Source organism: Oenanthe melanoleuca, chromosome 2 (assembly GCF_029582105.1).
Source record: "Oenanthe melanoleuca isolate GR-GAL-2019-014 chromosome 2, OMel1.0, whole genome shotgun sequence".
In the NCBI taxonomy this organism is placed as follows: domain Eukaryota; kingdom Metazoa; phylum Chordata; class Aves; order Passeriformes; family Muscicapidae; genus Oenanthe; species Oenanthe melanoleuca.
This window is the reverse complement of record NC_079335.1, coordinates 96497958-96520925: the sequence shown is the minus strand read 5'-3', so window position 1 is coordinate 96520925 and position 22968 is coordinate 96497958. Positions and strand designations below refer to the sequence as shown.

Sequence of the window (22968 nt, the reverse complement as noted above, 5' to 3'; positions counted from 1 at the left end):
CTCTACCAGTATGCAACTAATTTCGAAGAGTTTTAGGATGTCAGTTTAAACCAAACTCACCCTGGTCCTGAGAAAAGCAGGGTTGCAAGGTGGAAAAGTCATTTGGCAAAACTTGGGCTTAGGATCCCCACTAAAAAAAGAGTCCTGTGACTAACTAGGTATATACATGTTCCTTATCTGGTTTTTGAAGCAAGTGTCTCACTGTTCCTGTAGGAAAAAAAAGGAGAGGCAAAAAAAGCAAAAAATGGGAAAAAAAAAGAAAAAAAAAAGAAAAAGCGCCTTTCTTTGTAACAACTGGAACTACCAATTCATTGTACCTTTCATTGCAGAAAAGCTACTGCAACCTGTTTCACTTATTATATGCATATTAAAAATGGGAAACAAAACAACCTATCTGGTCATATGTTTCCCATTAACTTCTGATTTTTTTCTCATTCTACCAAAGCTGATGTGTGAATACAGCACACCCACCAGTTGGGATCAACACTGCTATAAGGACTCCCTGGTATCACTGTAAATTGGAAGTTCGAAATCATTCTTTGATCTAGATCAGCCATATTCCAAGACAGATTAAAGTTACATTACCAACAGGACATAAAAATATAATTATAAGTACGATTCAGGCCAAAAAAAAAAAAAATCTGAGGGATGGGGATTTTCTGGTAATCAGTGGGTGTTATGAATGAGTAAAGACTGCATGATCATGCCATTTGTCATAAACGGTACCACATAAAGCCAGTTATTATATGTGTTTAAGAAAGGAGATGGATCTTGGATTTACTTTTGACCTTTTATGTATCACTTCTGTACTGCCTAATTGGCATAGTTATTTCTGATTTTCATTAATGTAAATTGAAATGAAAATTGCTTTTTATTTTATTCCACAAGTGTTAATAACACACTTGCAAAAAATGTGACCTGTCATTCATTGTAATTTATTTTTAGATGTCTAAACAGTTTTTAATAGTGTGATGCAATCTGCACGTCAAGGAGCCAGGAGACTTGGACAGGAGCAATATGATTCATTTTTTAAAGAGCTTTAAAGGGATCCCTAATTTAAACAGAAGGACATATTTATTCAGAGATTGAATTTAAAAAAAATCATCCAAAGCAAAAGGATTCTTACTCAAATGCATTTTCCTGAATTTGAAAAGAATCCAAATTTGCAGAAAGATTATCTGGTATATCCTTAAGTGTGTAAGAAGAAGAAAACAATTTGCAAAGTAGTAATTAACTATCTGGCAAATACTGTATTTGAACTAGAACAGTGTTATCTACATCTAATATTATCTATATCTAGCTATGCAATACAAGTTAGAGTGTATCTTCCTGACTCATAATGTTTGCTTTGTCTGATTTTAAGTTCTAGTCTTTAAATGGATACAGAAATCACCTCTATGAGTTGATCCACGATATTTTGTCATGCTAGAGAATTAGGAGTTTCCATTAGATAATTACCAGAAGTATGTCTCATACAGGAAAAACAGTCAATTGCTGATGTAACACGATTAACCAATCCAGCACAGGAACCAGCCCACTTTTGACAGACATTATATGTGAGTGTACACACGAGAAGTATAAAGCTTCACATTATGAGTACCACAAAGAGGAACTTCAGCAGTTCTTAAAGCACAATACAGCAGTCTCCTTCTGAGAGTCAGGACTAGAGAGGTAAAACTTTCATTCAGTTTTTTTCCTTTAAAACTGAAACTTTTAATTCCTGTGCATGCTGTTGCATACTGTTAGGGTTATATTGAATGAATGCATATGTAGAACTTTGCAGCTCAGGTAATTTGTAGAGAGAGCCTGAACCACCATTTCTGTATGCATTCAAAGACATTTCTGTATGCGTTTTTTGTACATATATGTATATACGTGTAAGTACAAGTAAACCATGTATCAGCAGTATTGGAAGACTTGCTTTTAGAAAACAGTGATTTTTAGAAAGTTATGCTTTAGCATTAAATCTGTCATCATCATGGCATGCAAGTAAAATATGCTATGCCTCTATGTAATAGAGATTGTATGCGATAACTGTACCTGTAGAATATGGCAAGCAACGCATACCCCACAGCAAGGACCCAGATATGCTTATCTGTATTTTATTTTGATTTATGCCTCTCCCTTACTTTTCCTCAGACACTGTTAGGATAGGTGCTATATTAGAACTATATATAACTCCTTTAATTATGTCATCTGTTAGTACAGCTAATCATGAATGCATATTTTCATCTGAAATTATTTTTTCATCCAATTAAACTTTTAGTTCTATTTCAAGCTGACTTTCAGACTTCATATAATTACAACAGACTTTGGGCTGTTCACAAGATCCAAGAAAATTCGATGTATTATAGTGAGGTTTGTGTTACAAAGATGTGTTTATAAGAATGGCTGCAGGGTTTATAATGCTGACAGACCTGTAAGTGTAACAGTATATAACAGTATAGCAACTGAGGTCAGTAAAACACAGATGAGGGGGTACTGTGGATGCCTTATAACAGTAAAAGACTTATAAAAGATCTTAATTGAAAAGGACTAGCAATATATAACATTTGTAAGACTTTGGTTGATTGTTCAATTACTTCTGTATGTTTCCTTTACCTATAATTCCTTGCCTGTCTCTTAGCCCATGTGCGTGTAGTCATCTCATGGAAATTAGAGACCTTTCAATGCTTTTATTTATAAATTACTCCTTTCCACTGTGAAATACAATGGTTGACAGTAATATACTGAGAGTGGAATATTTGCTGGGTAGGAGGTAAGCCCATCTGAGAAGACAGAGGTGTGATGGAGCGAGAATGAAAGGAATGAAAAAAAGAGGGTAAATGCTAAAAAAAAGCAGCTGCTCTAAGAAAATTTGTACAAGATAATACCTGAAAGGGAAGAATCTCAAAAGTTATAGTTATTTCTGTCATTTTTCCGTTACCAAATCAAATGCAAGTGAGTTTGAAAACTTCAACTTTGCTGGGTAAAGAAGAGAATGGAGAGGATACAGAATGTAAAGGCAACCTGAAGCCATGGCAGTGGCACAGGGAATGCCTTTTCACTGCAGAGCAAAGCCCTCCCGGGCATAAACTGACAAGGGGCTACCAACACTGGTTGAAACTCCCGCTTCTTGTAGTACTTTAGATTTCTTTTAATTTCCAATGTCTTATTATAACATTATGATTGTTCTCTGTGATTTAAATGAATGAAGTAATAAGTGCCTTCTAATAACAATGGGCCAAATGTAGAAGATCTTACTCAGCCTTCACTCAGACAGAATTATTATTGGCATCGATGAGGGATTTGCCTGAGTCAGAAGCAAGTATGATTTGGCCAGATGACATGTAACACTTTTCACATTCAAAGCATTTTTCAGGCATTGCTTGATTAACCCCAAACCTAAATATATCTACCCAAGAAGTTCCAGGCACAGACTAGCATTGAAGTAGGGATACTATATGGCACTACCATGGCATGTCACATATATGTACAAACTCCTGCTTAGGCTTTCAGTGCTGACTGCATATTGCAGCTGGGGAGTGTATCATGTATGATAGAGCCCTCCAAACAACAGTGCTATTTTGTGCCTGTCAGACCTCTTGCCAGTGCTGATAACCCCCAGCATTTGGAAGTGAGCAGAAAAGATTTTTTTCTTCTACTCCAGGCAGAATAATGTTCTGTTCAAAATATGCAGAGCCCCTGCCCTCATTCCCATCGCAATCACAAGCTATTTAACATATCTTGCTATCCCTAAAAATACCAGGCAGGACCAAGAGCAAGGTGCTCATTAAAGATTTCACTCTTTTAATTCATTCATGTTTCCTCTGTTTAGTTAAGCCAGTGACATTGTTGAAAGAATAAAACAAACAAAACAAAACAAAAAGAAAGGGGAAAAAAAGGGGGAAATGACAGCTGGAGGGGGGGGAGGGTCAAACAAAGAGGAAAAAAAAAGAATAAAAAGAGAGTAAATTTACAGGAATGAGAAGGTATTTTAGAAAGGGGGGAGGGAAGGAACCACGAGTAGTGATATTTGAAGAGAGGTGTGTGTTAGGGGAGCAATGAGCATAAGGAAGCCAGCCTGCCTGTTCCTCCCCCTTCCTAATCATAGCCTTTACTCACAGACAAAACTCCCTCCCTCTCTCATTCACTCACTCACTTTAGGCCAATCCGTCCTCTCTCTCTCTCTCCCTCTCTCTGTGTCTCTCTCCTACTCTGAGACAGAGTCAGAACTCTTCTCCCTGACAGCCACAAACATCTACAGCACTTATTGCATTCAGAGAGGGAACCTGCAAACAAAACTTCACAGAAAACTTTTGGTTCTTGTTCCAGAGAATTTGCTGAAGAGAAGGAAAAACAAACAAACAAACAAACAAACTAAACCAGCCCCCAAAAAAACTGTTCGTGAAGGGGGAGGAAAAGCAGGGCCTTTTAAAAAGGGAATCACAACAACTTTTGCTGCCAGGATGCCTTTGCTTTGGAAGAGAGGATTTCTGTTGGTGCTTTGCTGGATTATAGTGAGGAGTTCCCCAACCCCAGGATCCGAGGGGCACAGTTCAGTCACTGACTGTCCATCATGTGCCCTTGCCACGCTCTCAAAGGATGTGCCCAGCTCACAGCCTGAGATGGTGGAAGCAGTAAAGAAGCACATACTGAACATGTTGCACTTGAGGGACAGACCTAATATCACCCAGCCAGTGCCCAAGGCAGCACTTTTAAATGCCATCAAAAAACTCCACGTGGGAAAGGTGGGAGAGGATGGTTATGTGGAAATAGAGGATGATGTTGGAAGAAGAGCCGAAATGAATGAAGTTGTGGAGCAAACCTCAGAAATCATCACTTTTGCAGAATCAGGTGAGTGCTTGAAAAACAAAACTGCAAAATATCCTTTGTGCCCAAACTGAAAAATATTATTTGTGCCAAAAGTGCAATTAACTTATTTTCTTCTCCTCAGCAATAATGTTTTCTGAAAGATTGTAGGATGAGACTTGGGGGAAGGGAGAAGGAGGAATGGGATGGGGGGGGTAGGACTCTGAAGGAATTTGATTTTTCTGACTTAGTCTTGGCTACAGATTACACTTGCTAAGCACAGTCAGTCACACAGGGAGGAAGCTCTCTAACCAATCTTGAACATAAAGTCAGGCTGCAGCAGGGTCCTCCAAACTCTGCCTTTAAATCCAGAGTGCAGTAAAGGGCTGGATTGCAGAGTTGATGGTGAAAGAAAAAAAAGGCTGTAGCCTTTTGGGGAGTTTATCAAGACAGAAAGTGAACTGTAAACTACTTCAGAAATAGCCCTTTCATGTAAAAATTATACTGGAAGTTATAAAATCAGATGAAGCAGCTTCAAGTTTTAGAAGTGAGAGGGCTTTTTTGTGGGTTTTTCCCCTTCTTTTTTTTTCTTCTTTTTTTCTTTTTTTTTTTTTTTTTAATTTAACACAGCATCTTCGGCAGTAAATAGTTGCAGGGACTGTCAGATGACTTCAATAGAACTGCACAAGTTGCTGTAGCTGATCCAATTTGTAATGCAGACTTCTGCATACTGGAAAAAAGATTCTGCTCCTAAAACACTCCTGCCAAAAAATGCAACCTTGGTAGGGTGTATTTTGAACTCTTTCACAGTTCTTTTTCCCCTAACTCTTAGGCAGCAAGAGCTCAGAATATATATATTTAATAAACAAAGTCTTAAGGCTCACATAAACTGCCCAGAGGAAACAACTCTAAAGTTGTACTTTGCCTTCTTGTTCCTACAGGAATAGGACCAGAACCCATTTTAATTCAGTGTATATGTATCTGCACATACTTCTGTTAGTGTACGTGGGTATGCTAATGTATGCATCAATAGCAGTTACTTGTAATAAGTCTATCATCTAACTAACATCAACTTTTTATGATGCTGTCTAGCCAAAGCATTTTTCCTGTTGCCAAGACTGTTTTAAAAGAATGTCATTGTTTTGTTTGGTACAGCATATGGTAGGCAAAGTATGCAAAGGAACTCCAAGCATTTTTGTTTAAAAGTTTGCTGCAGCAGTATAAACAATTAAGACAACACTCAGAGTTTCCAGTCCTGAAAACCTGTTGACTCAGATGTTCTGATTGCAGGGAAGCCATGCACAAGAAGTGTGCATGCTTTTAAGTGCAGACATTCCTGCTGGCTGTCTGATTTCCAACTGTACAAGGAGTCCTAGCCTTCGGAGTCCTTGTCAATATACACATTAACAGTTCTTTCAGCATGAGAGCTCAGGCTTTTCAGCTTTTCCATCCCCTCCACTTCAAAAAGCAGGGAGAAGGTGTCAGTGCCAGACGTCATTAGAAGCAGGGGTAGCTCAACATTAGTTTAGAAGTGAATTTATAAAAGCAAGGAAACCTCTCAGCTATCTATGAGTCGTATTCCCCACCTGGTTTTCAGCAGCTCGCTGTGAGCACAGTGGAACACATATGGCATGAACAGTGGTTTCTCCTCACTGTGTGCGTCGCAATCATTTGTAAACACATTATTGTCTCTCCTGAGCTCTGACACAAAGGAATTTGGAATTTGATATATGCCACTGTGTACAATACCCTCCGACGGCGGCTCCCGAAGCCATTGGCTCCGGGGGCCACGTGAGCAGCGAGAGCCATGCCATTGCCCACACCCCGGCCAATCATCCTGCCACCGTCCCCGCCGCAGGACAGCAGGACACGTCACTCTGCCTGATTTACATAGCCTGGCTGCTGCTGCCAGGCGCGGCACTTGGGCAGGACCTATGCTATGGGGCTGCAGGACAGCAGCATCCACTGTGTGCTCCCTGCCACAGCTCTCGTCCTTCCTACTAAGACAATCTTGGAAGCCTAGGCAGGAGGGCTGTTTGTCCATTTTTTCCACACCTGCTACCTTTCCATGCCTCTTTGATTTGGAACAAGGGAGGGACAATTAGCAAGCTAAATTTGGTTTGGGCTTCTAATGGAAATGATAAATCCACTCTGTGGAGTAATTTCAGACTACTGAAGCATATTCTTCATCAACAGCCACTCGAATCTGGTGACTTGCTAACATCAGAGGATCTACCAGGTTTTACAGGTGCCGTTGTTGCATCAACTCAAGTAACTCTCTCTACTTGAGATCCTGTACACTGGCAGTTTTGCCTGTCAAATATTAAACCAGTGTTTTTGCTGTAAAGGAAAGTGAGGCAAAAAAACAAAGGCGAGTGACATGTTATATAGGAAGCATGAGTTAAAAAGGAAGGAATAGAATACAGCCACAGGGACAGTCTCCACTTTTCATTCTGTAGGAACTGGGGATAGCATGAAGTTGTTTAAACGCCAAGCAGGAGAATAATCGTGTTCCGCTCACAGCCAGGTTAATGCATTTCCTGCTTCTAACATCAAACTCACTCAGCCTCGATAGGGGGCAATAAGAAATCAATGAAAATGAATGAAAACATCTCATATTGTATCAAATAAATGTATATAAAAAGCAAAATAAGACTTTAGGCTTCTTGTTTCTTTGGGTATGGCTTGACGTAAACCAGCCTTTCCCCATGCCTTTCAGATGCTACATTTACTGCTTGCTTTTATTAAAAAGTAGTATTTCCATCTTTCATCAGTCATAATCTCAAACTTACAAAGAAATGGAGTGAATGAACAAACAGCACCCTGTACATGCAACTCTGGCTTAAGACTGCTGTTTTCTAAAACAGACCAAAATTCAAACAAGCACAAACTTCAGACAATTAGAGGGGAAATAAATGCAGTAAACTTGTCTGAAGCACAGGTGTAGTTATGTCCAGGAAATCACCAAAATAGTTGGCAGGTAGTTTTCACAGCTAACAAATCCACACAGATCTCTGCAAAACTAATGACTGTGAGTATTGGGCAAAAGCTACAAATGCACCCTACTGTCCTTTGGCACTCTTACAAGTAAAACATGAAAATTACTTTCTACTTACATATCAGACTAAGATTACTAACCTCGATTAGTTCTGCTGTAAGGTTAGCTGTGCCAGAGTTCTGTGCGTTACTTCAAAGTCTTAAAAATAGTTTTTTGAGGAGAGGGGTCACATAATTTTGTGACAAATGAATCCAACAAATTCGATAACAGAGATACTCAATACTTATAAATATGATTGGCCACTAACTCGTTCATTATTTTAAGTAGACAGCTTATTAGGCAGATCTGGGATTTTGCCAACTGGCAACTAAACTACCAATGAAATGGGTTGCTAACATTAGCCCCTGAGAAGGTGATAGGAATTATTGGATGGAAATACTGAAATCTAAAGGTTTATCACCAGGAGAAAAAAATAGAGAAGTCTGCCAGCTATTTAGACCACTGCTACTGTTTTGTACCACTTCATGCAGAATTCAAGATGAACTGACTTGATCATGTAATGCCCACTTTCATGTGCAGAGGGATAGGTGTATGTATATATTCACGTGTTTTCCCAGAAGATACATGCCCTATACAACCAAGCTGGCAGTTCAGGAGGAAAAAAAAGAACCAAAGGATGTGTCACTTATGTATTTTGAATAATTTCAACAAATTTATTTTGAAAATAACTGTATTTAAGGGTCCAAGTATTCATGCTGAATAAAGAACGGCCACGAGAGGGCACACTCCAAAGGCTTTTTGCTCCACAAGAGGCAACCTTCCTGCAAACTCTTATTTTACCTAATTGGATTCTGTATCCCAGAGATCTTTATGCTTATCTGCAGCTGCTCTGAGTGGGGCTCGTCTCTCTCTTCTAGTTAATTAAAAGGCAAGGATTCACTGCAATGAAAAGCTGCAAGGAAAATAATGCAGGAAGGAAATAGGTAGAGGGGTAAAAGATAAACTAATGGATGCTAGCAGTGCTGGAAATCTAGAGACATCAGAAATTATAAATATTATTTTTTTACAAGATACTGAGAAATGTGACCATGAATCATCATGTGAGATGATCTGCTCAGATCTTTTTATTTTAATGCAGTCTCCTTGGCTTTTAGAAAACAAGCTTATTTTCCCTAGTTGTTTTTTCCTATTTTTTTCCCCCTTGGCATACCAAATCAAAGATTTCAAGTTTAGCAAATGAAAGCAAGTTACTTCCAGAAGAGGAAAGCCATTCTGTATTGATCTGTTTCATTGTATTAAAATGTGAGAATTCGGGGGGGTGTGGGGGGAGGGGGGTGGGGTTGGTTGGTTTAAAGAACAATCTGAGAAAGCAGAGATGAATCTAGGAAGGTGGGAACCAGTTTAGAAAAACATACCAGAGAGACAGAAAGTATTGTATGTATCCATCTCTGTGTAGCCAGGCCCAGAGTTTTGTGCTGGTAGGGAATATCTGAGTATGTATTTGCCTATATGTGTGTATAAGCACACATATGTCCTTACATACAGGTATGCCAGGGCAGACTTGCTCATGTACCTGTGCCTGTACCCATACCATTCCTGCAGACAAGAATGTGCATTCATGTGTTTTCCTCTGTGCAGGATATATCTACCTTGCATGCATTTAAGTGATTCATGCTGAAGAGTTCTTACATCTATATCTATATATAGAGATATGCCTATGAGAAGGCAATCTCATTTAATGCAACAGAAGTTTGCAATGTTGATTTAGGACTGAAGTTTAGTTTACTGGAAGTAACTGGAAGTTCTGTTATTAATTTTAGTGGGCTTGGGATTTGGGCCTTGGTGCACAGAAATTAAGTATTTCAACGAAAACAGACAGGCAGCCTCTGATCCACTTAATTTCAAAAATTACAGCAAATTATTACAAGTATGCACAAAAAAAATTGCCCTCTCAAAAAACAAATGAAGACTGGGTATTTTTTTTACCTTGGAATATTTTACTGATGCAAATGATCCTAAACTTTGCTTGTGCTATTTTAGACGTAAATGAAGAAATCAAGTAAAAAAAAAAAAAAAAAGAACAACTTCAACCAAACAAACACCTTTTTTGTTTCTAAATATTTAAAGCCATGTGGGGGAAGGGCTTTCAATTTGGAAAGAACTCAAAGCTGTGGATGTAAAGTGCTTCCCTCCTAACAAAATAGCAGAGGAGAGTCAAGGTTCACCAGAACTGAATTATTTCACATTCTGAATGACCTTGTCAATGCCTCTTTGGGTTAACTTTTGAAGAAAAGGTATTTAAATAAAGTCGCTGCTGCTTTTTTTCCCCCCCCGCAAACGCTCGGGGAATAGTTCTTTTTCCTGATTTTCTTTTTCAGTTTATTTTTCTTGTACAAGAAAATCTCCCTTTTCTGGCATCTAATGGTAGGTGAGCATAAATATAAGGTATTAATTGTACCATAATTTCTCCTTCCACTGTAAGAAGCAACAGTAAGGGAGCAGGAATAAAAGTATTAAACCTGGATGATGGGTCACATATAACAGATAATGAATAATCAGAATAAAATGTTTGCCAGTGATCCATGGGCTGAAATGCATTCACAGAAATGGCCACTGTCTAACTGTGGCAATAGGACATTTGTAATCATCAGTCTGCCTAGGGGATAATTACCAGACGATAACACTGAATTCTGTGAATAAATTCTATGCTGCAGAGAATTCATCTAACTCCAGTGGTCACTCATTAGTAAACATTTTGAGCAATTATCTCTCAATAACATGCTCTTCTCTTCACTCTCTTTAGAGGAACCTTTCTAGTAACCTATTTTTTTCCTGTCTCCTGGGGAACGGAAATGAGAAGTGAAGGGAAGGATGCTTTTGAATGTAATTACAGATTGGCACTCAGTACAAATTCCCCCAAATCTAAACATAGGCAGTAGTAAAGTTAGCAACTAAAAAAGGAAAAAAAAGCTTGCTTTGTATGGAAAAACAGTTCACTTAGAGTATAATGTACAAACGTTTCAAAATTAAGCACCGGTGAAGCATAGAAATTTAAAGTGACAGCACCTTACACACTGAGCATTTTTCAAAGGAAAATAAATCCTGTGTATTAAGAGAAATTAAGAATAAGCCACATTGTAACTTCACAAAGGATAACCACTTTCATTATGAAAGAAAAAGCCTTAATGATTTAACTGCATATAGTTTAAAAAAATTAAGTATCTTCACATTTTACACAAAATAATATACTCTCAATTGTATAGCTTTGACTCCACCTAGTATATTGAACTAACAAGGCTTGATCTCAAATCCTTCTGCAAATTGCAAATAACAGAACTTCAGCTGCACAGTTAAAGCCAACCATACTGTAGGAAGGATCCTGAGGCTCAGAGGAAGAGCACACTGGACCTGCAGATTCCTGCTGAAGCACAGTATGAGCTACCTCATGCAGGGCTGCCCCTCCAGTCCTCCCGTGCCTGGGCCCTCAAGGGTTCTGCCAATCTCTCCATGGGCTCCTCTGCCATGCATGTCGCCCACGTGCTGCTTGGGAGCAGGTGCTGACCACAGAGAACTGTGTGAACCCCTGTCAGCCCTTCCAGAGGTGGAGAGGAGGGTACCTGTGCAGGCTCCCCACTGCTTCCATGTTCAGGCTTCTCTCCTAAAAAGGTGCATGAGCGCTAGTGAAGAGAAAAACAGATATGAGAAAACTCCCATGCTATATATACTGCTACGCTTTCTTTCCATTCAGTAACTCCTTCCATTAAACCTTTTACCATATATGCACTACTTCTTAGAGCTTGTATTTTTAACCACTTCTCACATCATTTGCTGGTGTCACTCGCCCTGCTGGACTGCTCCTTTGGCATCACAGTCCTCCTTCGGGAAGGGACTTTGCTCAGCAGTAAAGCAGAGAGGTGGCTACTCCAAAGTTTTGGAAAAGGGAAATGCGGAAAAGCAATCGAAAGGAGCCCAAAGTAATCCCTTGTCTCCTTTTTCAGCTGCCTTCTGCTATGATAACAATCCAGGCTGTTGACATTGCTGTTTATATGAGCATGGAAGTGATGAAGGCATTATCACTGTTGGGCTGTAGGTCTTTCCTCAGCAGTCAGGCAGGAGGAGCAGGATGATTACAAATGGAAAAAGACCCTCGCAAATCAGCTGTGGCAAATGTAAAGGCAGGACAAAAGCGTAAACAAAATGTAATTATGGAAGTGATACCACCCCCAAATTTCAGGAATCTCCTTTTTATCTTCAGGTTTGATGATCGGTATATATTTCTGAAGCTTTGATCCTGATCATTAATTCAGATCTACAAAGAAAGACTGCTAAATCCCTAAGAAATATCTGGAGAAAATTAAATATAGATTTTTTTTTTTCTCAGAACACTTGAAGAATTTATTTTATTGTAGCACTGAACCTTTTGAAAAAAAAATCCTGTTATAAAGTGAATGTATAATCACAATAAGCCAGATTCTAGGGTCTCAATTTGTTTTAGCACAGGCCAAACTCTGATTTCAAAATGAGCTTGTCTGAGAACAGTGACCTCTTAAAAACTGCAGGATTCATACCATTTGTGCTGTGTGATTGTAACAAACTAGTTGTGAATGTGGAGAGAATTCAGAAAAGCTTCGTTTTTTCCTAATGTGAAAGCATGCTTTTTATCCTCAACCTTGCACCATTCCCAGTCTCCTTCTAAAAAGACCTATGAAAGGGAAAGTGTTTTTAAATTGCTATAAAACCTTTTATTAGCTATGCAGGTTTAAGGATTTTTTTTTCACTCAGAAATATTAGACTGAGATAAGCTTCCTGCATATTTTTTCTTTAGAATCTTAATCCACCATTTGTTTCTGAAAATGTAGCTAACCACATCCAGAGAGGTTGTTATTGTAGCTAACAACCTACAAGGAGGCTGTTATCCCTGTATAAGGACATGTCGTAGGCTACCTTGTTCAAGCTCACTTCCTTCAAGTAAAGAAAAAGCAAGTACTCATGTACTTTCACCATACTGTTCAAATATTTTTAGTAGTGGGGAAGAATTCTAGTTCCACACATAGAGGAGCATTTGAAAAGCTATTTAAGAGGGCTCTTGAGGCCCTGTTTCTTTCATGTACTATTTGTCAAAAAAACTGCTTGCATCACTATAATTCTGGCCATTGCAAAAAGGTAATATGAATATTTGCTGTTGCAGATATGCCACTTGGTAACTATTTTCAACTCCCACTAGCATGGAAGTTGCAGAATATGAAATACCATGCACTAGCACTTAACAGCATTATGTTAGTCTGTAATGCAGGGCTGCCTGGCTTTTCAGATTAGATGGGTCATACAGCTTCTTCCACTGTTGAGCCAGGTCTGCACACCCTACCTGCTTTCTCCAGAGCAGATGACCAGATCAGGTTTTTTGTCCATGTCCAGCACAGTTGATCTTCTCAAGCACCCAGCACAGCAGGTCTGCTCATGCACAGGATCCCTGCAACTTCCAGAACTGCTGTCTGTGCCCAGCTTGGTTCCTCAAGAATACAAAAAAGTATGGCAATTCCCAGCAATTCATGCTGATTCCACACACAAGTCTGTAAGCTCTGGGGAAAGAGAGCAGCTGGGAAAAGGCTGCTGGTGCCAGAAGACCTTCTGCAGGTTGATCTAAACCACCTTTTTTTTTCCACCTAGGTTTGCTTGGTTAGAGGCAGCAAGCAGAATGGGTTGAATGCCAGAAACTCACCCTTGGCACATCCCCTGCCTTCAGGTTCCCTTGATGTCCAGGTCCCACTCAGGACTGGAAAGGGATAACCTAAAGTTATAAGCTTGCTTTAGAGGGGAAAAATCAGGGGGGATAAAGCCAGAGCCTGGCTGGTTCTCACAGCCATTAGAAGTATCCATTCTCATAGAGAACACTCTATAACATCCCTGCATACAAGGCTACCAGCCTTTTGGACCAGACTTCCTTTGGACTGGAGGGACGTCATTGTATAACTCCTCATGCTCTGAAACTGAGTCAGGAGTGAGATTGGTGTCTATCACTTGACCTCTGCTCCAATACAGCTGGCAGCTTTGACATAGTTTGATTACCAGAATGGAAAAAAAAAACCCCAGTATTAGCCATTCAGTAATTATTGAATAAATCAATTAAAAAATAATAGTAAAATAGTGATTTCATCATGCCTCACAGTACTGGTCAGCATGCTCTGTCTTTTTTATGAGCTACTTCCTTTTCTAAAGCACAGTCCTGCTGGTTCCCTGAGAAATTAACGTAACTCACTTTGGAGACTGGCATCATCCAAGCAGTTAACACAAACCATGTGTTTCCATATCTCAGTGACAGTTAAAGTCTACAATTTCACACTCTCACTTAGAGGGAAAACAAAAACAAAACACTGCGCCCTTTAGACACTGTAATTCAGAAATGGCTCTCTCTTTGACCTGGGAATGCCATGAGGGAAAGCTGAATGTGTCAGTGATAGTACTTCACAGAGAAGAAAAGCAACAGGTAGCTCAAGAGGCAGCACAGCCTGTCTACAAACTTCAGAGATCAGCAACTCTTGAATGTACAAGTGAACACAGGGTAGATATCTCTTGCGATTTTGCTCCAGTCCTGTCTCACTGGAGAAGGAGTGAACAGGGGAATGGTCAGGGAGCCTGTACTTGTGAATTCAGTTGCAGTGAGAAGCAAGGAGAAGAGCCTTGCTACAATGAGGGCAGTTTTTCCTGTGTGTGCCTAACTACTTCTGTTTTAATCACCACTTGTTTTTAGGGTGCAAAGGTGTTTTTAGGGTTACTGACAAGAAGAATTGCTGCACAGAAAATTTGGTAAATAACTATGGGTAGCTCAAGAATAATATTAATGACAAATTGATAATTATGAATACTCTTTGTTTCTCACTAAGGCCAGATATCTGTACATTGCAAATCTGGGAGCCCCAGTCCATCCTGGCCTCCATGCTGAGAAGGAACAAAAGATATCATCAGGGCTTTTTTCTTTGTCAAGAAAATAGAAAAGTACCTCTCCTGAAAAAATAGTATCACCACCACCCCCAGCTAATTTATTCTCTCTTAACTTCTTCATGCTCTAGTGATCAAATCATTAAACAGCCCTCATTATTCATTCCAACTTCTGCCAGGGATATGAGCTCTGTATCCGAGAAACACCTCCTCACCATCACAATCATCATAATGACATCTCAGCAAGTTGATACAATTATGCCAGAGAACCATCCCCATAATTATACAGTTCTTTAGCTCATTTCTCAGTGTATTCACCATTACTATAATCACAGCAAGTACAGTGTGTTAAATTAGGAACAGGATCTACAGCGAACATCTAACAGTATGAAAAGTCTGCCTGCTGCAATTCTTCAATTCTTGACAATATAACTCTGCAAACTGCTTAAAGCTGAGGTTTATATTTTAGCATTTGTTTGTTTTTGAAACAATAGATATTTACAATTCATTTGAAGATGCAAATGAAGGATGTATTTTTATGGAGGGAGAAAGGATAAACCTCTTTTCCACATAATTTTCAAATTATATCTAAAGAATTAGCAGCACTGGACCTCATTCCCATACCAGATATTAGGTGTACATTTTTATGCATATGGTACATATGGACTGCCATCATAAAGCATTTTTGTCTTTCAACTAACAGTGATCACAATGACATCTTAAGGAAATGAACCCTTGGCAGCCACTGATGCTTATTTGCCATGAGATGCTTTACATTAATGACTATATTGTTACTATGACAAATGCTCTGGTTAAAATAGGCTGGGAAACAGGCAAATATATGCTTTTCTAGAAAGAGAATTTTGACAAAATACAAACTGAGGGGGTGAAGGAAGGTTAGACCAGAAGATCTATAAAAATTTAAATAACCAAGTAGAAAACCTAGGGCACTTCGTGCCTGTGGAAAAAGTAACAGAAGTCTCTTTAACAAAATGCAAGCAGACATACTAACAAGTTCTTCCTATCTATTTCCATTTACCAAATCAGGCACAGCCAAGAAAATGTTGCACTTTGAGATTTCCAAGGAAGGCAGTGAATTATCAGTGGTGGAGCATGCTGAAGTGTGGCTCTTCCTGAAGGTCTCCAAGGCCAACCGGAGCAGGACAAAAGTCACCATCCGCCTGTTTCAACAGCAGCGGCAGCCAAAAGGCAATTATGAAGGAGCTGAGGATGCAGAGGATGGGGGACTGAAAGGTGAAAAGAGTGAGACTTTGATTTCAGAAAAGGCAGTGGACACCCGTAAGAGCACTTGGCACATCTTTCCCATCTCCAGCAGTGTCCAGAGACTCCTGGACCAAGGCAAGAGCTCTCTGGATGTGCGGATTGCCTGTGACCTGTGTCAAGAGACAGGAGCCAACCTGGTGCTCCTGGGTAAGAAGAAGAAAAAGGAAGATGATGGGGAAGGGAAAGAAAAGGAAGCTGGAGAATTCACAGTAGAAGAGGAGAAGGAGCAATCGCATCGGCCCTTCTTGATGATGCTTGCCCGGCACTCAGAGGATCGCCAGCACAGACGGCGGAGACGAGGCCTGGAGTGTGATGGCAAAGTCAATATCTGCTGCAAGAAGCAATTCTTTGTCAGCTTCAAGGACATAGGATGGAGTGACTGGATCATTGCTCCTACAGGTTATCATGCCAACTACTGTGAAGGAGAGTGTCCCAGCCATATAGCAGGCACATCTGGTTCATCATTATCTTTCCACTCCACTGTCATCAACCACTACCGCATGCGGGGCCATAGCCCCTTTGCCAACCTCAAATCATGTTGTGTGCCCACCAAGCTCCGGCCTATGTCCATGCTCTACTATGATGATGGCCAGAACATCATTAAGAAAGACATACAGAATATGATCGTGGAGGAGTGTGGCTGTTCGTAGATGCTGGTGTGCACAAGACCCTTGTTAAGAAAATGTATCAAAAGCCCAAGAAGAAGAAAGACCAGACATGGTATAATCTTTTTTGAGTGAAACAATAATCAGAAATATAAGCAAAAAACAGAAGAGAGCAAGAAAAGGGAGAGAGAGAAAAAGAAAAAAAAAAAAAAAAAAAGACTTCAGGAGGACAGGAAAAGACTTCAGCTATAAAAATGGAAGAAAACATCATGAAGCTGGGCTTGAATAAGATAGGTCTGAATGGTGGTATGGATTGGGGATTTCCCCTTCCTTTCAGTATGCTTCTTATCTTGTTACATAGTATACTAAACATTAGTTATTACTAGGGGAAGGAAGTTCTGTTCTCTCCCTTAGTTACCCATCAGGTCAAGCCATGGTAGCAGCTCACCTAACCTGCAGAAATTTGGAAAAAGTCCAAAAGGTCAATGAAAAGCCATGTGTACGATTACTACAGTCACTGGCGCTTTCCCCCCACATTTACAGAGCCACCGAGTAGGTGTGTAGTGTTTGTGTTTGTATATATATATATGGCTATGTATACATGTCTCTATACATACAGACACAATGCACATACACATACTTAACATTGATCAAGGGTCAATAGTGTGCAGGTGTGTACACCTACATCTTCTGCACTACATTTACAAAAATAAAAAAGAAAAAAGGAAAAAAAGAAAAATGAAGAAAAAAAACAGAACAAAAAGTTAATGAAAGAATAAAAGTTACATTCTGTAAAGGTGCTTACAATGTTAGAACTATGCAACCTAGATGGTTTGAAACTGTTTACCTGCGAGAGAAAGAAAAAAACAAAACAGAGAGACTTTTTTTAAAAATGGAAGTAACTTGTTTTAAAAAATCTTCAGTGAGAGATACTTGAAAGGAATATGTTTGTCCAGTTACTGGAGTCAAACATTTCTATATTTTGTAAAAAAAATTTTTAATCGTTTACTATTTGCACTACAATGGTGTCTGACCTGTCTAATCCTTATTTAACAAATATTTGCAAGGGAGGGTGGTTGGGTGTGGGAGGGGTTGAGAGCTGCACTTATTGTGAGCTATACAAGAACTGCTACAGCACACAAAATAGCTATTTTTATTATTATAATAATTATTATTATTTTGTACCTTAAAATGAATAGACACATACACCAAAGACATTCGTGCAAGCCTCTGCAAAGTTGTTTGTGGTTGGTACCATTCACCTGTAATGAGTTAGGGTTTGAATTGAGTCAGTGGATTGATTACATTCGGGCTAGAATATCTGTTAACCAGTTAAATTCAAATAGTGCCCTCAACAGAAAACTGCCATTTGAAATAAATCCAGACCTTTCCCAGGATCTGGATCCAAGGTGCTTGAATCCGAGGTCCATCTGAGCATAATTGTATTGTTTTGTATGTACAAGACTAAACTTGGCCCTGATGCACAGCAAATGCATATTGTAGGGAAACAACTTTGTCCAAGGGATATACATATATATGTATATATTTCTGTATGTATATATGTATGTATACACAAGGTATAAGCACTTCTGGCTTATTTTACTGTTCTTAAAACAATGAATGTTTGTGTGCAAAGCACAGTATGTTAAAAGATTTTTTGTTTCTTACTGCCAAGTGGGAGGCTACATGTTCAAAATGGTATTTGTGCAAGAGAAAACTAAAGTGCTGGTAAAACCCTTAAAAATTGTTGATGCAAAATTGCAAGCAGCCTTGGGCCCTGTCCACCATTGCTCCTGCAAGTATAAAGAAAATGGCAACTGTGGTTGGATTTCTGTTTGGAATACAGTCTTTGCTGAAATACTGGCTTTCTCAACCACCACCCTCTAGCATGACAACTCTCAATGGGTTTGCGCGTTACCTGTAAGACCTAATTTTCAGTGTCAACACCTAACCTGAAGGGTCCAACCCATAGGGCATAGGTAGATAGTCATTGTTTTTTAAAAATTTTTCGCTGTCATATTTAAAAGAATGTTAAACTTACATTTGTGTTTGGGTAGGGGGAGATGATAAGAGGGAATGGGAGAAACCTTTAGGCCCTGTTTACACTGAGTTTGATAACCCTGAGCCTGAAGCTTCAGACTCTCATAGGTCTGCTGAACCAAGCCCCAGTTAGCAGCCTTCTAATGGGACAGGCTTCTAAATGCCTCTTCTGGAAAGAAGTACTAACACGGCTCCCCGTCTTGTTGAGAGCACAGTTTGTTTAAAAAAAAAAAAAAAAAAAAAAAAAAAGTAAACAAAAAAAAAGAAAAAAAGATAGCACAATATAACCCAGTCACACTGGCTAGGGATAGTGTGTTAGCACCTTCATGGCGAGAACCATGTTTAAACAGTGTAATCAGGGCCTTCATTTTTTGTCAGCCAAAACTGTTTGTGTGTGCATGTGTGCGTGTGTGTTCTTTGCGTGTGCATATGTATGTGCGCATGGGCGCATGTCTGTATTTGTATGTATCTATAGAGATAAAAAAAAAAGGGAAAAAAAAAGAAGAAAAAAGAAAGAAAGAAAAAAAATAGCCCTTTCTTCTGTTGAATAGATATCAACATACATGCATATAGCTAAGTTTTCTATCTAATTTATTCCACAATATTTAGATTGCATAGTACAGCTAATGGGTTACATTTATGTACTTTTTATACAATGCGTTTTTTTACAGACTTGTTTGCAATTTGCAAAAAAAAAAAAAAAGTTGAAAAAATATAATTGGTTAAACACTAAATTTTTCACTAAAGTGTTCTGTAAAATATCAAGGCTTTCTGATTTAAATTATTTGCAGAAGTTTGTTGGAGTTTTTGTGTTTTCTTCCTGGGGAAAGGGAGGGTACCAAATGCTAGTAGGAAAATTACCAGGGAAAAAAAAAAAAGATGCACAACTAATTTATCTTTATAACTTTAAAGAATTTCCTGGCCCTGCTTATTTGAAGCATGTGGCAGAATTTCTGTTGATTCTTCTAGAAGCAGAGCCAGCCTTTGGAGCAGCAGGCGCAGGGACACAGTCTGTGAGAGCTGTTGAGGAGAGTATCATTTAGTTCACTGGTCTTTGTACTTGGCTTTAAAATTGGATGCCCCAGAACCCTTATTAATATGATCAGATGTCCCAGAATAGTTACTCATGTCAACAGGCCCTTTGATTTCAAATGGTGTCCTTACAAGATCAGTAAAACTAACATGAGTAAAGTTGTGCCAGGGAGAATCACAGGTTCCTTCTGCTGTGGGCATTGTCAAGGGAGAGAAAGGATTCTGAATGAATGGCACCACAGCCAACACTGTTTAATCCAATCTCTGAACACAGTGGTAAGAGAAACAGGTCAGATGGCTCATATTGATAAAAATTATTCTCAACAGTGATTTGTTAGAGAGTATTGGAGACCTGAAATCCCAGAACCTTCCCCTAGATGACAATGGCAAAACTCCCATTGGCTGCTAGCAAAGTAAGTTTAGACTCATGGTTTTTCTGGCTAAAGGAGAAAGAGCCTTTAAAAAATAATTCTGATCCTGAATTTGATAGCAGATTTCAGGCCAGGGACTGGTCTGAAAAACATGAAACTACCCTGAGACAACTTCCAAGTGAGGAAAGAAAATAAGATTTTAGATATTGTGAGCAGGTTTCATAATAGCTACACCAAAAACAGAAGAAAGTTTTCAAATCAAGAAGTTACTGTTCCCAAGCCCTACTTTTTAGCTTTCAATTGTGTGTGTATACTGGTCACAAATTTTAAAGATTTCTCCCTCCAACCTCTAGAATCAGTCATGGGGTTTTGATTTGTGGTCAGAGTTATTTAAAGTAGGGGGAAATGAAAATCTGTATGATAAAGTAAAATAAGAAATTAGGATGTTAATCAAGACTGAATGATTCCAGCAAAATAGCCCATCCCTGATAATTTGATTTAATTAAATCTGCATGTACTTAAAAATAGCATTATAAATTGTTACCATATTTAAGCAGTTGTTCTAGGGCATGCATCCTTAAAAATTACTTCTCCTTTCAGGTATGACTGTACCAAAAAAAAAAGAAAAGGCTCTTAACTACTAACACATTCCTTTCCATATAACCTACTGACTGTTTATATTGAAAATACATTTTCAGTATATACTTAACCACAGAAATGTATTTGTTTAGTACCTCCATAATCTTCTTGCTTGAGAGTTGACCACATTTGGTTGTCTTTCCACATCTCCTGTCAGATGCTCACTGGTTACAAAGCCTAAGAAACTGGCATAACTGCATGCTAAGATGTTTCTTTGGGATAGCTGAATGTATTTGTATCCTTTAGATTTAGCAAAAGGAAATGCTTACAGATGATTGTAATTATTGTGCACTCATATGGTCTAGTGCACAAAACTGTAGAAATGAATGAAATGGGACTTTTGTCATTGACTTCAATAGGAAGAGTCTCCTACCAAATCACTGCAAAGTAGGGCTCCATTATATATATACCTCTTTTTTTCTTTTTAGTTTAGTTGAGAATTAAGCTGTCAAGTTCATTTAACAGTGACAACACAAGACCATGTAGAGGCTAGCAGCAATATCTCTTAGGTAGATAACTTCAGGCATCTGTAAATTCTATGTGCAAAATTAAGAATTGATGGACTATAGTTACTCATGTGGAATTGTGCCTTACTCTGTAAGCAAATGCCATTGATTTTCAGAAGGTCTCCTTTCCTAGAAAATTACCAGTCAGCATCAATAAATTGAGCAAAATCTGTTTCTGAAGTGTAGGTAGATATGATGAAAATGATTAAGTTCTTTAAGTTAAACCTCATGTCAATAGTGCGCATCAGTATAAGAACCAGATGCTAATCCCTTTCCTTACACTGAAAAAAGCTTTACTCCCCCATGTGCTCTCACTGCATTACATGTGGAGTAAAACGTTTTCAGCATGAGTAAATAAAATCATAATTTGATCTTTTGTGAACAGCTAGAAGCAAGGTTTTCATGGGCTGAAACAAGCAGCACTTCTGGGTTTTATAGCTATTTATTTTTTGAGATATAATGAATCTGTTAATTCTCAATGGGTTTCTTTGTATTTAAATACTTTCAAAAAACAATACATTGACAATGGGTTGAAGATATATATAAATATATATATTATCTATATATATGTATATATATCTTCATAATAATATGTATATAAAATATAATATAATGCAATATGACATATTACATTATGTTATATTACATTTTATTAAATATATATACATATTATATATGTCTACAGTATATATATATACACACAACTATATATATGTATATACATATATATAAATTATGAAAGCCAAGATATTATGAAGCCTATTTTGTTTCTATCATTTTGTGTTTTGTTGTTGATATTATTATTATTATTGTTATTATTATTATTTTGCATACTACATGCAGTGCTTTAACCAATGTCTGTTTGGCTAATGTAATTAAAGTTGTTAATTTATATGAGTACATTTCAACTATGTCAATGGTTTCTTAATATTTATTGTGTAGAAGGACTGGTATTTTTTTTATTTACATTATGTTTAAAGAGGTAACAGTTTGATATGTTCTCATTTGTTTATATTAGAAGTTATTTATTTTCACGGCATTCCGTCTGGTATTTTGATATTTGGAAGGCATGCTACCTATACTTTGTACAGTTAGTGGGCAGTATTCAGCAGCTCCCAGTAGATTTTTAGGCCCTATATTAAGTAAAAGACTTATTTGGGCTTTTTATTTTAGATTTTTCCTATTGGTTTGCCAGGACCACTCAGTGCACTTATTGCCAGACACTCTGCCTGCGTGACCAATTTATTCCTACTGTATTTACCCAGGACAGAGGACCAAAAACACCTCTGGTGTAAGTCCAGTGACTTCAGTGAAGTTATACCAGAGATGTATTTGGCTCACAGAGAAAATGCTTGTGCAAATCAATGCAAAGAAAAGGCAGAAAGAAAGAGTCTGCATTTGGAACGGGATTTCAACATGTTAAAAATGTTTGGATCAGCTGTTACTTTATTTTACTTTGTTCTTTTTGTTATTTGCTCTTTCTTATACAACAGCAGCAACAACACAAGAGAAATAAATAAAGGGAGTTTCACCAAGCCTTGTGTAATCGTTCCTTAATATGCATTCCTTGTTGGGACATTCACGGGAACTTGGGAAATAATGCCTCTTTGGACTGAACAGTATTATATCTTTCTCTTCAGCATGAATATGTTGAGTGGACATTTGAATTCATGGCCCAACAAGTAATGGAATTTTATAGTTGTTCACTTCTTGTGAAAGACATGGAATACAAAAGCTAAAGCCAACTGCAAATTTCCTTTGCCTGC

The 22968-nt window shown here is 38.4% G+C and overlaps 1 protein-coding gene and 1 long non-coding RNA gene across 3 annotated transcripts in view; one reads left to right on the top strand and one right to left on the bottom strand.

Moving 5' to 3' along the window:
• Nucleotides 1-22968, bottom strand: part of LOC130249133 (uncharacterized) — a 237307-nt gene that overhangs the window by 107770 nt on the left and 106569 nt on the right. The window lies entirely within an intron of this gene.
• On the top strand, nucleotides 1609-21726 carry INHBA (inhibin subunit beta A). 2 transcript variants are annotated; one of them, XM_056483617.1, is made up of 3 exons: nucleotides 1609-1671; nucleotides 4315-4836; nucleotides 15773-21726. In XM_056483617.1, exons 2-3 carry the CDS (start codon nucleotides 4449-4451, stop codon nucleotides 16657-16659), a joined length of 1275 nt encoding a protein of 424 aa, XP_056339592.1. In that variant the 5' UTR covers nucleotides 1609-1671; nucleotides 4315-4448; the 3' UTR covers nucleotides 16660-21726. The 2 variants fall into 2 exon arrangements, with proteins under 2 accessions (XP_056339592.1, XP_056339591.1); XM_056483616.1 differs by lacking the exon at nucleotides 1609-1671 and having other exon boundaries at nucleotides 4150-4836.

Bases quoted from the DNA above. Each gene is read 5' to 3' on its own strand.
- INHBA (XM_056483617.1), top strand. From the start codon at position 4,449: ATGCCTTTGCTTTGGAAGAGAGGATTTCTGTTGGTGCTTTGCTGGATT. The intron at 4,837-15,772 runs GTGAGTGCTTGA...TTACCAAATCAG, and splicing joins CATCACTTTTGCAGAATCAG to GCACAGCCAAGAAAATGTTG.